The following is a 12,595-nucleotide window of genomic DNA, read 5'->3' on the forward strand; positions in this document are numbered from 1 at the left end:
AACGAGCACAGACGATGCGCAGTGCATGAGATATTCGAGTGAGCAAGTTTATCAACTTCATCAATCATGTTCTTTTGCTATTTAAACCAGCAGTGTCAAACGTAGGAGCGATAGCTTCGCTCGATGCACATTAATGGGATATAGATATCTGCGCTTCATCGAGAAACTTAAATGCATAGTACATAAAAAAATAACAAATGTTAAACATAACAAAGGACACCATTACACGACTGAAGGCATAGTCCATGTGGACGTAAAAATTTCCCTAGATTTTGACAAATTTCTTTTTTCCCTAAAGACAACCCAAATCCCCTAGATCTAGGGAAATTTCCCTAGAGTTGGCAGTCCTGGCAGCAGAGCACGTCAGCAATGGACTGCTTGAAGAAGACCGCGAATGAAGCCTGCTTTTTATCCTTGAAGGGGAGAGCCAGCACCTTTTGTTCAACGAGTAGATGTAGTGGATTGCCTCCTCTGCGCTTCCTTCAAAACTGAAGACACTGGCGCCATCCCCTGCGGTCATTACTTCCGAGCGATGGCCGCACTGGTGCTTTGTCCGCCCCCTCCGCGTGGTCACTGGCAGCGACAGGTTCTACCCTTCTTCACCTCGGAAAGAATACCATCTGTCAGTTGCAGCACTCCTTCAACTCGTATCGACGTAGTCCGCAAAAAAAACTTCTTCCAAAACGTTCGCTACAGTTTTTCCATCCTTTCCGAAGGCGACGCAGTCCGGATGTGTAGGAAGCGAGTTTCTGTTGCCGTGCGCCCGGCCCCAAGTTGCCGGCGCAGTGGCTTGTAGTTCGAATTATCCGTGGCGGAAGCCACTCGCGTTCGAATCAACTGACCCTTTTATACATCGGCTTCTATGGGAGCTTGGCCGGTTCAAATCGTGCAGTCCGAATTATCCATAAATTCGAATTATTGAAGTTAGAATTAACGAGCTTTCACTGTATAGCTATAGTGCCAACATAAAACTAAAACTAAAAAAAATAGTAGTTTGCTGAATTCCCGGACAAACTGACGTTTTGGGCAACGAATTACTAACCTGGGCGCCACCGTGGCCACATTCCACAATGACGTGGTTGTTCCGCCAGTACCCTACCAGGACTTGAAAGCACAAATACGAAAGAGACGGAAATGCTGGCATCAAACATGGGACGCACATAGAACAATATAAAACCCCACACAGCTAATAGACAACAAAATAGGCGGGGAAAAAAGTTACGGAAGTGTCCATTTGCAGGTGGCAAATAGGCCATACACAAGGGACACACTTTTTAAACGGAACACCAGCATGTCAGAGATGGGGTGAACGGCTCTTTGTGCGGCACATTTTAAACGACCCTCTGACGTTAGATTAGAAGTTCCCGGACAATACCGTCCCATCGAATCCTATCGCATTTTTCATTGTTTTTATCGGAGGAACTTTTTTTTTTTTTTTGACCAAGCGACTTTGATCTTGCCTTCATCGCGAGGGTTCGACGCGAGGCGGTATATGTAGCGCTGGGTGCGTACAGGAGTGGGCTGGCTCGTGCCCACAAGGGAACGGAATCGCGCCCCCGAGAACGAGGGTGATTCTGGGGGTTCCCTGGTATGCGTCAGGATTTTCACTGCTCGTGTGAGCGCAAGGGCCATGATTGAGCCTCCTGGCGCCTTTTACGCGCAACATCATCTTCAATTCTCATTGTGACCATTTTCAAGTTTTAGATCAAGGGTCCTTTACAGCGATCTATTGAGCGTTTCTTTATGTACCAAACTCTCGTCCCGTCACTATTTTAGACGCATAAAGTGAAAGACGAAGCAACATAGCGGTGACGCTCTTTGGCCTCAAGACAGCCTTGCGCTGTTAAAACTCGCATACAGGAATTGTCGATTTGGCCATCTGCTCACAGAAAAACGCAGCCTGCCCACGCGGTTTCGTAGCACGTTAAACGCTACCCACATGGAGCGAATTTCGCCGAACTTCGCCCAGGGACGTGCCGAAGCCCTTTGCCCTCATAGACTGTGTCACGGAGGAAAGAACACTTTCAGAGGAAAGAACAAAGAGGAAAGAACACAGAGCGGCTACCCGGAGACGCCACCGAGCAGCTCTCGCCGTTTTTTCTCTTTCTCTTTTTTCTTTTTTTTCCTCTGCAACTTTGCTACTAGTTGGCCGCCCTTCGGGTAGGCACGGTGCAAGAATACATAGTCTTTTCGATTTGGCCTGCACTTTGTGCATGAGTTCAGATTTAGTTCAGCCAGTTCAGTGCAGGCGCCGCCACTGCGGAACCGGTCCTGCACTTTTGTCGTCTGCTTCTGCACCTCCTCCCTGGGAAGTGCAGGGAAAGCCGTGAACTCATCCTGCACTCTCTGCACCGTCGGTGAATCGTAGAGAAGAGTGCAGGCGCCGCGCGCTGCACTCGAATATCGAAGAGGCGAGCTCTGCTCTACCTGAATGAGTACAGCGCGTGCAGCCAAAATCGAAGACACCTACCGTATTTACTCGCATAATGATCGCACTCGCGTAATGATCGCACCCCTGAAGTTCGTCGTCAAAATACGACTTTTTTTTTAATTTCCCGCGCAAGGATCGCACCCTGACCTTGCCGCAGCCATATGTCGTATGTGTGCCAAGTCTAGACGACGGTGGTCGTGCTTACGTTAGTTTCCTCCTCTTTCAAAGCGGACATGGCTACGTTATTGCCGCGGACTTGATGGTATTAGCGATATCGGCAAGCGTGAGTTCATTATTGGTGCGGAAGAAACTCTCACTAAATGTACATAATGTACTCACAAAACATAAACAAACGCCCTCGGCTTGCTGTGTCGGCAGCCGTGTCTTGTGTCCCACACTGTGACAGCACCACTTATCGGTCGACCTGTTCTTACCTCACAGCAAACTCGTTCCGGCGCGTTCCGTAATTCCGGGGCGTTCCGTATTGAAACACTGCATTTTGCATCGCTCGGTGGTCATTTGGTGGCCAGTGGAGTTTTTATTATGTTTTATTTGTTATGTTTATTATGTTCATGAGACTTATCGTAAACATTCTGACCTGCAACTTGAGTTTTCTGCGCTGAAACTTTTTCCCGAAAAATTTACCTCGCGTAATGATCGCACCCTTAACTTTGCATCATATTTTTGGGAAACAAAAAGTGCGATCATTAATTATGCGAGTAAATACGGTGTATTTTTTGTTACCCCGTGCGCATAGGGTACGGAGGAAGGAGTCGGTGCTTCGGCATATTCGTGGTCGTATCACAGCCTTTGTGTGTGTGTGTGTGGAGGGGGGGGGGGGGTGGGGGGGGACTTCGTGATTGCCGTGGTATCCTTTGTGGTTCCCCCCTTGAACATTTTGTGGGCAACTGGCCGCTGTGAGTGGCCTGAGTGGCTTCACTGTAACAGCTCGTCGTCGCGCAGAAAGGTTACACCACCTCGCGTCCTGCTGCGAAGCGTCCGCCTCTATCTCCTGCGGCGCCGACGACGGAGCGAATCGGGAGTGCCTAGCCACCTTATCGGGAGGGAGCAAATTTGAGATGAACGACAGCAGCGGGCGAGGCGTGCGCCTTCTCCCCACCTCCGTTTATCCGCTTTTGCGCATTCAGGCGCACCGAGACGACCGCCGCTATCGCCGGCTGACGTTTTATGGGCCCTGACATTGCTGCCAGATCCGGGCCCGAATCCCCTCGTTCCGTTCCCCTGCTCCGTGTTCCTTTGCTCTCTTCTTGTTCTCGCTGTCACGCACGCGTCACGTTTCCTTAGCTGCAGAGCTTGCGAGGCGGTGATTGATGGGCGTCGCCCTTTTTCGCTCGGCTAGCTGCCGCTTCCGCGTGGTCCTTGCGTCGTCGTGCAGCGCTCTTAAGAGAACTAAAGTGGCAGCAAAACCGCAAATTCATGGGGTTGATGTTGTGGTGTCTTCATGGACCCACGTTTTGTGTCAGTGTGTAAGAGAGAAAGAGAGTGGGAGACGATAGCTTCCTAGTTTGAGAGTTTTGCGCAACTTCAGTGTTTGACGAGGAGCAATGTGCCTGTGCAAGAGTAGAGGTGCAAATGTGGGCATTTGCGTAATTGGCCGAAATGGGGCAGCGAACACACAACCAAAGGCTTTCGGATCCTTACGAAAATCCTGAAGCTGGGTGCTGCGGACGTGAACGCAATGCCTTACTCTTTGTATAATCGATCAGCAGCCATCCATGTTGCGAAAGCTCACCATTTCTTGAAATGTATGGGCGTTTAACTTACCTCGAAAGATCGCCGCGCCTCCACAAAAACTTCACATTGGGAATGGCGTCTGATTCCGCCTTGGCTATAATTCCAATTGCGGCTAGCTTCCACCTTACCCTGGTTTGCCTTGCACCGTTGTTGGTTAGACGGCTGCCGCGAATGACGGTGGCCACGGGGCCCGCGGTGTGAAGCGTTCCTCCCAGTTGCGGTAGTTTTGTCGCAAACAGCCGCAACCGGCAGTTTTGTCGCAAACAGCCATTTTGCAACTTGCTAGGAAACCCAAGACAACGAGGAGGCGACAGCACGAGCGCTAATTGCTTTGGCAAAGCATGTCACCTGTTGTTGTATGACCTTTATTCTCAAAGGGGGAGGCTCTGCGCTAAGTGGGGAGAGGGGGGTTGTAGCTTGAGTTCATATTGTTGGGGACTGAGTTATCGGCCCCGAGATGGGTTCATTGTAGACTTCGGCGATCCACAGGGGAAGTGTATTGCCCGAAGGGCTTAGTAGGCCGTAGCGAGCTACGTTGAAAACTTGTGAGACCACTTTTAAATGCGAAATCAGATATACCTAATAGTGTAGTAGTGGACGGAGTATGGTTGGACAGGGCTGTTGGGAGCGGGGTGGGGGAAGGGTGGGGGGTTACATCGCGTGAATTTAGGGCAATACCAAGTGAGGTGTTGGAGATCTTACGTGGTGAATTGGTGGCAATATAGGACATTTAGGTTTCATTGTGGGGTTGTACCACTTGCGGATAGTTTCAGGTGCGTAAGAGCATTAGCGAATAATTTGTTGCACCACTCAACCGGCCCGCTGGCGTTTATTATAAACTCCAGCGGGCCGGTTGAGTGGTGCAAGGGGTGTAATAGTGGTGCAAGGGGTGTTCAACGTAGGTCGGCGTTTATTATAAACTCCAGCGGGCCGGTTGAGTGGTGCAAGGGGTGTAATAGTGGTGCAAGGGGTGTTCAACGTAGGTCGGTGTTATAGTTGTTTTAGTCGTAGCTTCTTGGCTTTTTTGTATGGATGAATGCGGAGGACTTGGGGAAGTGACGTCTTGGAGAGCATAGTGGAGGGCTCCAAGGTGGGTTGAATCATTGGCCGGGAAACAGCAGAGGTTGGCAAATTTTGAGCCTCCTGCGCAACCGCATGGGCTGCCTGGTTCCCTGGAGATGACTCGAATACGGACCTGTGTTCCGTGAGTAGGGAACTGATCTGGCTAATGATTTGGTGAATGTATGGATGAGTTTAGTGAAGTCGCTGCACTTCTTGGATCGCTTCGAAAGAATCTGTCAGAACACGTATCTTGGATGGGATGCGAGATAAGAGATCATGCATGACAAAGTCGAGTGCGTGAATGATGGCTAGAAGTTCTCATTCAAGCGGGGAGGCGTGCAGCAGGGATAAATTATGGGCTCCAAGTATAGAAGTATCGTCCGGAGAGGTCTACGCAGTGCCAACTTGGGTAGGCGTGACGCCAGCATCCGTATAATTGTCAATTTCACCGTGTTGTCTAATTGTGCGAAGGATGTTGATGCGTTATTTTTTCCGGATATGCCTCGCGGTACACCCTTTAAACCATGGATAATCCACCCCTGATGGTGGTGGACGGGGGCTGGTACATGGCAGGAGGTTTGAAGCTCAATATTCTGCTTTTTTCTGGTGTCAGTGTGAGTCCCATGTTGGAGAGCGTTGTTTCGAGGCTGTGGGCCGCGTTTTGTAATGTGGCCTGCATGGCGGTCAGGTTGGTGTAGTCCTTCGACTTACACCAAATAGTGGTATCGTCTGTGAACAGTGTAAACCTGGCTGATGTATTTTGTTTCATCTGGAGTGGGTATGGTTCCCCACTTTATTTTTCCTTTTTATGGGGGAGGGAGGAACACGGAATTTTTAAAAGCTTAAAGGTGTCGCGCTACTCGTCCCATGGCCTGATTGAAGAGTACAGGGCCCAGGATGGAGCCCTGCGGAACTCCACGGTCTAGATAGTAGATACGTGGCGTACATCCGGTGTGCGATCCTTGTAGTTTGATTGGTCAAGCTTCAAGAACATTTCTGATTCCTATTTGCGCATGGTTGCTAGGAGAGACTGCGGCAAGTTCCCCTGGTATTGTGTTTTGGCTGACACAGTCAGACTTTGCGGAGATCGATAGCCAGGATGAGAGCCGTCTGAGAACGACTTCACCTGCGCATTGCCTGCGCGCACGCACGCACGCATCGGTGACCGTGGCGTGGCGTTCATCACATCAGCCAGCCCACTGCTGTGGAGCGTGCTTACCTGTTAAGTTAGCTTTGTGCAGTTCGTGAAAGTTTACTATGTTACGTGTCTCTTCCTATGTGTGAAATCGCAGGACAGCGCAAAATTTATGATCTCTAGCATTTTCCCCGAATCACAAACTGTGTGCTCCTTACTGATGCCTATTTTTCTTTTTGGCCTCTTTTCAGTGCGACGCTTGCTGATGCTGGGAGTCAGCCCGGATTCCACCAATGAAGATGGACTGACTGCACTGCACCAGGTATTATGGAGAGCCAAGATTTAATCATACGCTTCTAGCGGTTCCCCTCTGGCCTAATTTTCATTTTTACTTTCGTTTGAAGTTGTAACAACTTCAATTTGAAGCTCTCTTGGTTTCTTTTTTTTTTAATTTCATGTTCCTTTGCATTCTTTCTGGATTTGAAGTGTTTTTGAGCCTTTCGACTTACAATCGTATCTTGATCTTTTCTTTATGATACCGTTAGGTCTAGTTGGCTTTTACGGGTTAAACTTCGGGTTAAAGTCAACTTCGGGTTAAAGTTAAGTCTACGGGTTAAAGTCAGCACGAAAAAGATGTTTTTAGGGAAAGGAATTGCTTAGGCTTGTGGGGTTAAGTATTCACACACTACTTATCCCGCACCCCGCAGCCATCCGTGCTCAGAAAACGCCTTGCGAGCGCTTGGCATGCGGCGGGCTTGGTGTTTGCGGAGACAAATTTGTCACCGCAAATTTGTCGTGTCGCCTCCTGCCAAGACAAAACATCACGGGCAGCGTTTGTTCCGTGCAAATCAAATATACTGCATATAGACTAATAGTAGGTCATAGCAATAACATTTAAAGCGAGGCATTTAACACTCTAGAGATCGAGATGGTTCGACTCACTAATGGAATTAATACCGGAGCAGCGGTGCGCCGCTCTTGCGGGCAGCAAGATTGCGTTCCGAGCTCGTCGTTCCCCCGTACCAAGAGCAGCTGGCGGAGAGGTCCGCACACGACGCGACCCAGAATTCAACAGAAGTGCACGCCGCGTTCTTGAAGTCCAGGGAGCACCTCGGGGGAGGTCCGCGTACTCTGATTTCCCGCAGTCAAGACGTCAAGAGCCTGTCTAGATGCCGCCTGACGTCTCGCGACACAGCTGAGTCATTCCATGCCAAACGTCCCAGCCGTAATGTCGATCATCACGGATTTCTTTAGTAAAAATTGTGGCTCATCCTTTCATGGTCCACAATGCTCCCTCAAAGCATTTTTGTCCGATGATTTTTTTTTCTTTTTGTAGCAGCCCTTTTATCTGCGGGGTTTAAAGCAAACTTAGGTCTGTGAAAGAAATTCATAAAAAAAAATCGCTGCTTTTTCAATCGTCACCATTTTTTTTTTTGTGGGCATGTTGAGGCCCTGGACTGCCCTATGCCGCATTTTTAAAGATTTTCGCTTTTTTTCTCGTAACGCCCTTCAGAAAATACCCAATGTTGCGCATTTTCAAACATTTTTTAGCAAATACAAGCGTACTCGCTCAGCCAATGAAAAAGTTTTCTCTGAATTTTACCATTGTGGACAATTCGTAAAAATATATATTGACACTGAAAAAAAAAAAAGAAATGTGCGAGAAAACATTTGTCAAATTTGGAAAAATCGCCTTTCCGGCCGTATTCACCCCTGAATTGCGCATTGTTGCGCTCGTAGTAAAAATATCAAATACAAGGCATTCAGCTAGTACAAATCATCGCAGTTTATTTCAGAAAGTTTAATCCGAAGAGTTTTTGTCACGATGTTGCACAGAGCGTCTTCTTACACGGCATGCGCCTGCCTTCATGAAAGACGCGCGAGCCAGTGGCCTCGCGCTGCAAGAATACCTTTCCCTGCAATTGTATTTCGTAGCGTCAGTACGGGAAAAAGGGATAGTTCGCGTGTTGGTGGGAAGCCCAAGCAACCACCGGACGTCCGTCGGCCGTCAACCGTACGTCAATTCCGGCTCTAGCGGACATCCGTAGGCCGTCCGTTAGAGGGCCGATGGACGTACCATCTATGTCCGTGGGACGTCCAGATTTAGCACTTACGTACGTCCAGTAGGGCGTCCGAAAGTGGACGTATTTTGGATGTTCAGTAAAAATTTCCAGAATCAGGTTGCGCAGACCCCCATCATCTGCCAACGCATCCACCAGCACCACAGCAAAATGCCATCCAAAGTGGTTGTGTCATGGGTTCCCGGTCACACCAGTATTGCAGGAAATGAACGGGCTGACTTCCTGTCACACAACTGCCCGGCCCCATCATCCCCCGCCCAGCTCCCAAGTGACCCATGGGCCACAAGAATGGCTGCAAAGGAGGGCCTTCGACGCCGAACGCGTGCTCTCATACCTCCGTGTTCGGTTCTCCTCCCCCTCAATCTTACCAGAATGGAGGAGGTTGTACTACGAAGGATCCGATGGGCGTGGCTCTTACTCCTGCCCGCACGAGTGGATGGAAAGGGGACTACCGAGGACATGTGAAATGTCCAACCTGCTGTGAGGAAACGGTTCCGGCAGACCTTCACCACCTACTATGGACATGCCCTGGAACTAAGGACATTCGAAGAAAATGTTTGATGGCAGCAGGCCTAAATTTGCAGCAAGACACGCATTACCATCGGTGGCTCCATGGTCCTGCCTACCGTTCCCTACTGGACTATATCCGGGAGGCCAACCTAGTTTCCTCGATATAGATCGGACCCGCTTGGTGTCTACTAAGCCTTGAGGCTATTAAATAAACGAACAAACAACAACAACAACATAATGAGAAGCTTATGTTCATACAATGTACTCTACCGGGCAAACAGGCATACATGAACACAGGAAACTGGCTTCACATGCTTTGTTAGTGGTTCTCAATTCTTATCCTTCCCTAAAGAGATCATCGTTGTAATCGGTGAGGTGCTTCAAAAAAAGTAAAAAAATTACGCTTAATTTTAGAAATTTGCAGAAGAAACTTGCAATAGACAAGTCAGGGTGTTGATATACAAAATGTTTTAATTGAGAATCAAAGTAGCTTTTTCGTTTTTGCTTTTATATTCAATTTCAGCGATTATTTGAGGCTTCGTAGTAACTTTGTACGTCCACTGGCGGATGTTATTCGGACTTGTACATCCGTTTCTGGATGTCTGCTGTACGTACGAAAATGTACATCCAAACATGAACGTAAGTGGACGTACAGTGGTCGTCCAAACTGGGCATCGGATGTTGCGAGCACGTTTCAACGGCTGGCTGGACATCAGACGTGCATTTAAAGCATCAGTGTATGTGATTCCCGCTAACGCATGCAAATACAAGTCCGTCCATCTCGATGACACGGCCGCTGTTGGCTTCCTAATGTTCGGCATGCGTAAGTTGTTGTTGTTGTTGTTGTTTCACGTCTTTATTTCACTTAAAAGGGATACCACGCATAACATAAATGGTCTGCTGTCCAGCCAGCCGTCGAGTCTACACGTACAGTCAGGATCAATTTGAAGGTTATCGCGGGAGCACCGACCAAGCTAAGGTGGGACCTTAGACCAAGCAAGACGACAGCGCCGTTCCGTGGTACTTTTTTTCATTCACGAAGGTGAGATTATGCTGCCCTCTCTCACCCTTTGGCTGTTGCGTAGAATTCGCTCACCCCCTTCTGCAAAGGCCGACTGCCGCAGTTGTTTTTCTCCATTCCTTTTTGGGTGACGTATCTGCGTTTCGTTCCTCGGCAATTCGATAACAACGAAGATACCTCGACATTGCGGAATTGCGGAAGCAAATTACAAGTTTTTTTTTTTATATACTAGAATGCCGCGGCACGCCGACATAGTTACCCTGAGAAAGCTGCGTATCAGTATGTGTTATATCGGTGACGGTAGAAAAGAATAAAGAAGAAAAAAAAAGTGAGCGTACGTGGCATTTATCGTTTCTGACGGTAGTGCGCGCACTGCATGGAACAGCCACGGGAGAAGCAAACCTAGCATAATATCGTTATGGCTAATCATGGGGGAAATGTGGCTAATGCTAAGAAGTGTCACGCAAAGGCGCTGTCGTCGCGGTCGGTCGGCGTTCTCGCGATAACCTTCAAATTGATCCCGACTGTACTCTGATTGACTGATTGGGGGGTTTAACGCGCCGACGCAACGCAGGCGATGAGGCACGCCGTAGTGGAGGGCTCCGGATTCATTTCGACCGCCTGGGGATCTTTAACGTGCGCTGAAATCTCGTACACACGGGCGTTTTTGCTTTTCGCCTCCATCAGAAAAGCGGCCGCCGCGGCCGGGGATCGAACCCGCGACCTCGTGCTCAGCAGCACAACGCCTCAGCCACTGCGGCGGCGGCAGTGGATTGAACGCGCCTGTACTCGTAGAATGGGCGCACCACCGCTAGCTCCATGTTGTACTTTTCCCACCAACGCGCGAACTATCCTTTTTTCCCGCATTGACGCTACGAAATACCATTGCAGGGAAAGGCATTCTTGCTGCGCAAAGCCGCTGGTTCGCGCTCGCGCGTCTCTGAAGGTAGAGTTCCTCTATATTCTGAAGGTAGAGTTCCTCTATATTCTGAAGGTAGAGTTCCTCTATATAGAGCTCCTCTTCAGATAGAGGAACTCTATCTGAAGGCAGGTGCATGTCGTGCAGAGAAGACGCTCTGTGGTACAACGCGGCAAAGTTTCGGTGTACAAATTCAAAAAATTTTCTCTGCTAAAACAAAAACTGTTCCGATTAAACTTTTTGAAATAAACTTTGATGATTTGCACTAGTGTATGCCTTGTATTGTGATATTTTTTACTACGAGGACAATAATGAGCAATTTGATTGATTGTAGGGTTTACGCGGCTGCAGTGTACTGCAACGCAGGCGATGAGGCACGCCATAGTGGAGGGCTCCGGATTAATTTTGACCACCTGGGGCGCCTAAATCTCGTACACAGGCGTTTTTGCTTTTCGCCTCCATGAGAAAATCGGCCGCCACGGCCGGGGATCAAACCCGCGTACTCGTGCTCAGCAACACAACCGCGGCGGGGTGAATATGGGCGGAAAGGAGATTTTTCCAAATATGGAAATGTTTTTTTTTTTTTTTTTTTTTTCAGTTTAATCTATTTTTTACAAATTTTTTACAATAGTGAAATTCAGAAAAGCTTCATTGGCTAGGCGAGTGTGCTTCTATTTGCTACAAATGTTTGAAAATGCACATCGTATTTTCCGAAGGACGTAACGAGAGCAAAAAAAAAAAAAAAGCAGAAATATTTTTAAAATGCGGCATATGGCAGTCCAGGGCCTCAACATGATGTCCACAAAAAATTGTGGCGATTGAAAAAGCAGTAATTTCTTATTAATTTTTTGACAGATCTAACTTTTCTTTAAACCCTGGAGATAAAAGGGCAGTTCCAGAAATAAAACAATTGTTGGACAAAAGTACTTTGAAGGGAGCATTGTGGGCCTCGCATGGATGAGCCACAATTTTTACTGAATAAATCCGTGATGGTCGACTTTACGGCTGGGACGTTTGGCTTGGAATGACCCAGCTATTAGAGTTGTAGCATAGCGGCTAGCGTACGCTAATGCTACAGCGGCGGGTTACCGGGCCTGACTGCGCATGCGCGCGCGGGGAGAGCGAGGAGGTCGCCCCTCAGCGGAACGAATGCATGGGCTCGGCGAGGCATAAGCAACCGCCCCGTGGGCCAAAGAACGAATACGCACCTGTCCAGCCAGGTCCCGACACCCGCCGCCGTAGCGTTTGCGTACGCTTGCCGCATTCGTTCCGCTGAGGGGCAATCTCCTCGCCCTCCCCGCGCGCATGCGCAGTCAGGTCCCGGTACCCGCCGCCGTAGCGTTACCGTACTCTAGCCGCTATGCTAAAGCTCTCTGTTTTAGGGGCCTTACGTGGCACCACTACAGTGTATACTCGGTTACAACTTAAGAACGGCAATGGAAGTTACCGCTGTGCCTCATCACCGCAGCCGGATGTTACTCCGCGCGGCGCAAGTAGGGCGTTACTGGGAATATTTTGGACATGGCACGAGCTGTTTTCCTTACTTTTTTTGGACTTAATAAGCTTATAAACGACTCCAGCGACGACAAACAAACTCTGTGAGAAAAGGCAGACGATATCATGCATTTAGCAATCCCCTTTCAAAACGCGTGCGCTTGTTGACATCCGGGTCCGTCGCTTA

The 12,595-nt window shown here is 48.8% G+C and overlaps 1 protein-coding gene across 2 annotated transcripts in view; it reads left to right on the top strand.

The window, feature by feature from the left end:
- The window catches only part of Mypt-75d (Myosin phosphatase targeting subunit 75D), a 362,066-nt gene that overhangs the window by 319,924 nt on the left and 29,547 nt on the right, over positions 1-12,595 (top strand). For both annotated transcript variants that reach the window (XM_077686726.1, XM_077686727.1), the window contains one exon: positions 6,635-6,705. In XM_077686726.1, the coding sequence (XP_077542852.1) occupies positions 6,635-6,705 (71 nt within the window). The remainder of the gene's footprint in view (positions 1-6,634; positions 6,706-12,595) is intronic.

This window comes from Haemaphysalis longicornis, unplaced genomic scaffold (assembly GCF_048455015.1).
Source record: "Haemaphysalis longicornis isolate Haplotype H1 unplaced genomic scaffold, Haemaphysalis longicornis Haplotype H1 scaffold_1, whole genome shotgun sequence".
NCBI lineage: Eukaryota > Metazoa > Arthropoda > Arachnida > Ixodida > Ixodidae > Haemaphysalis > Haemaphysalis longicornis.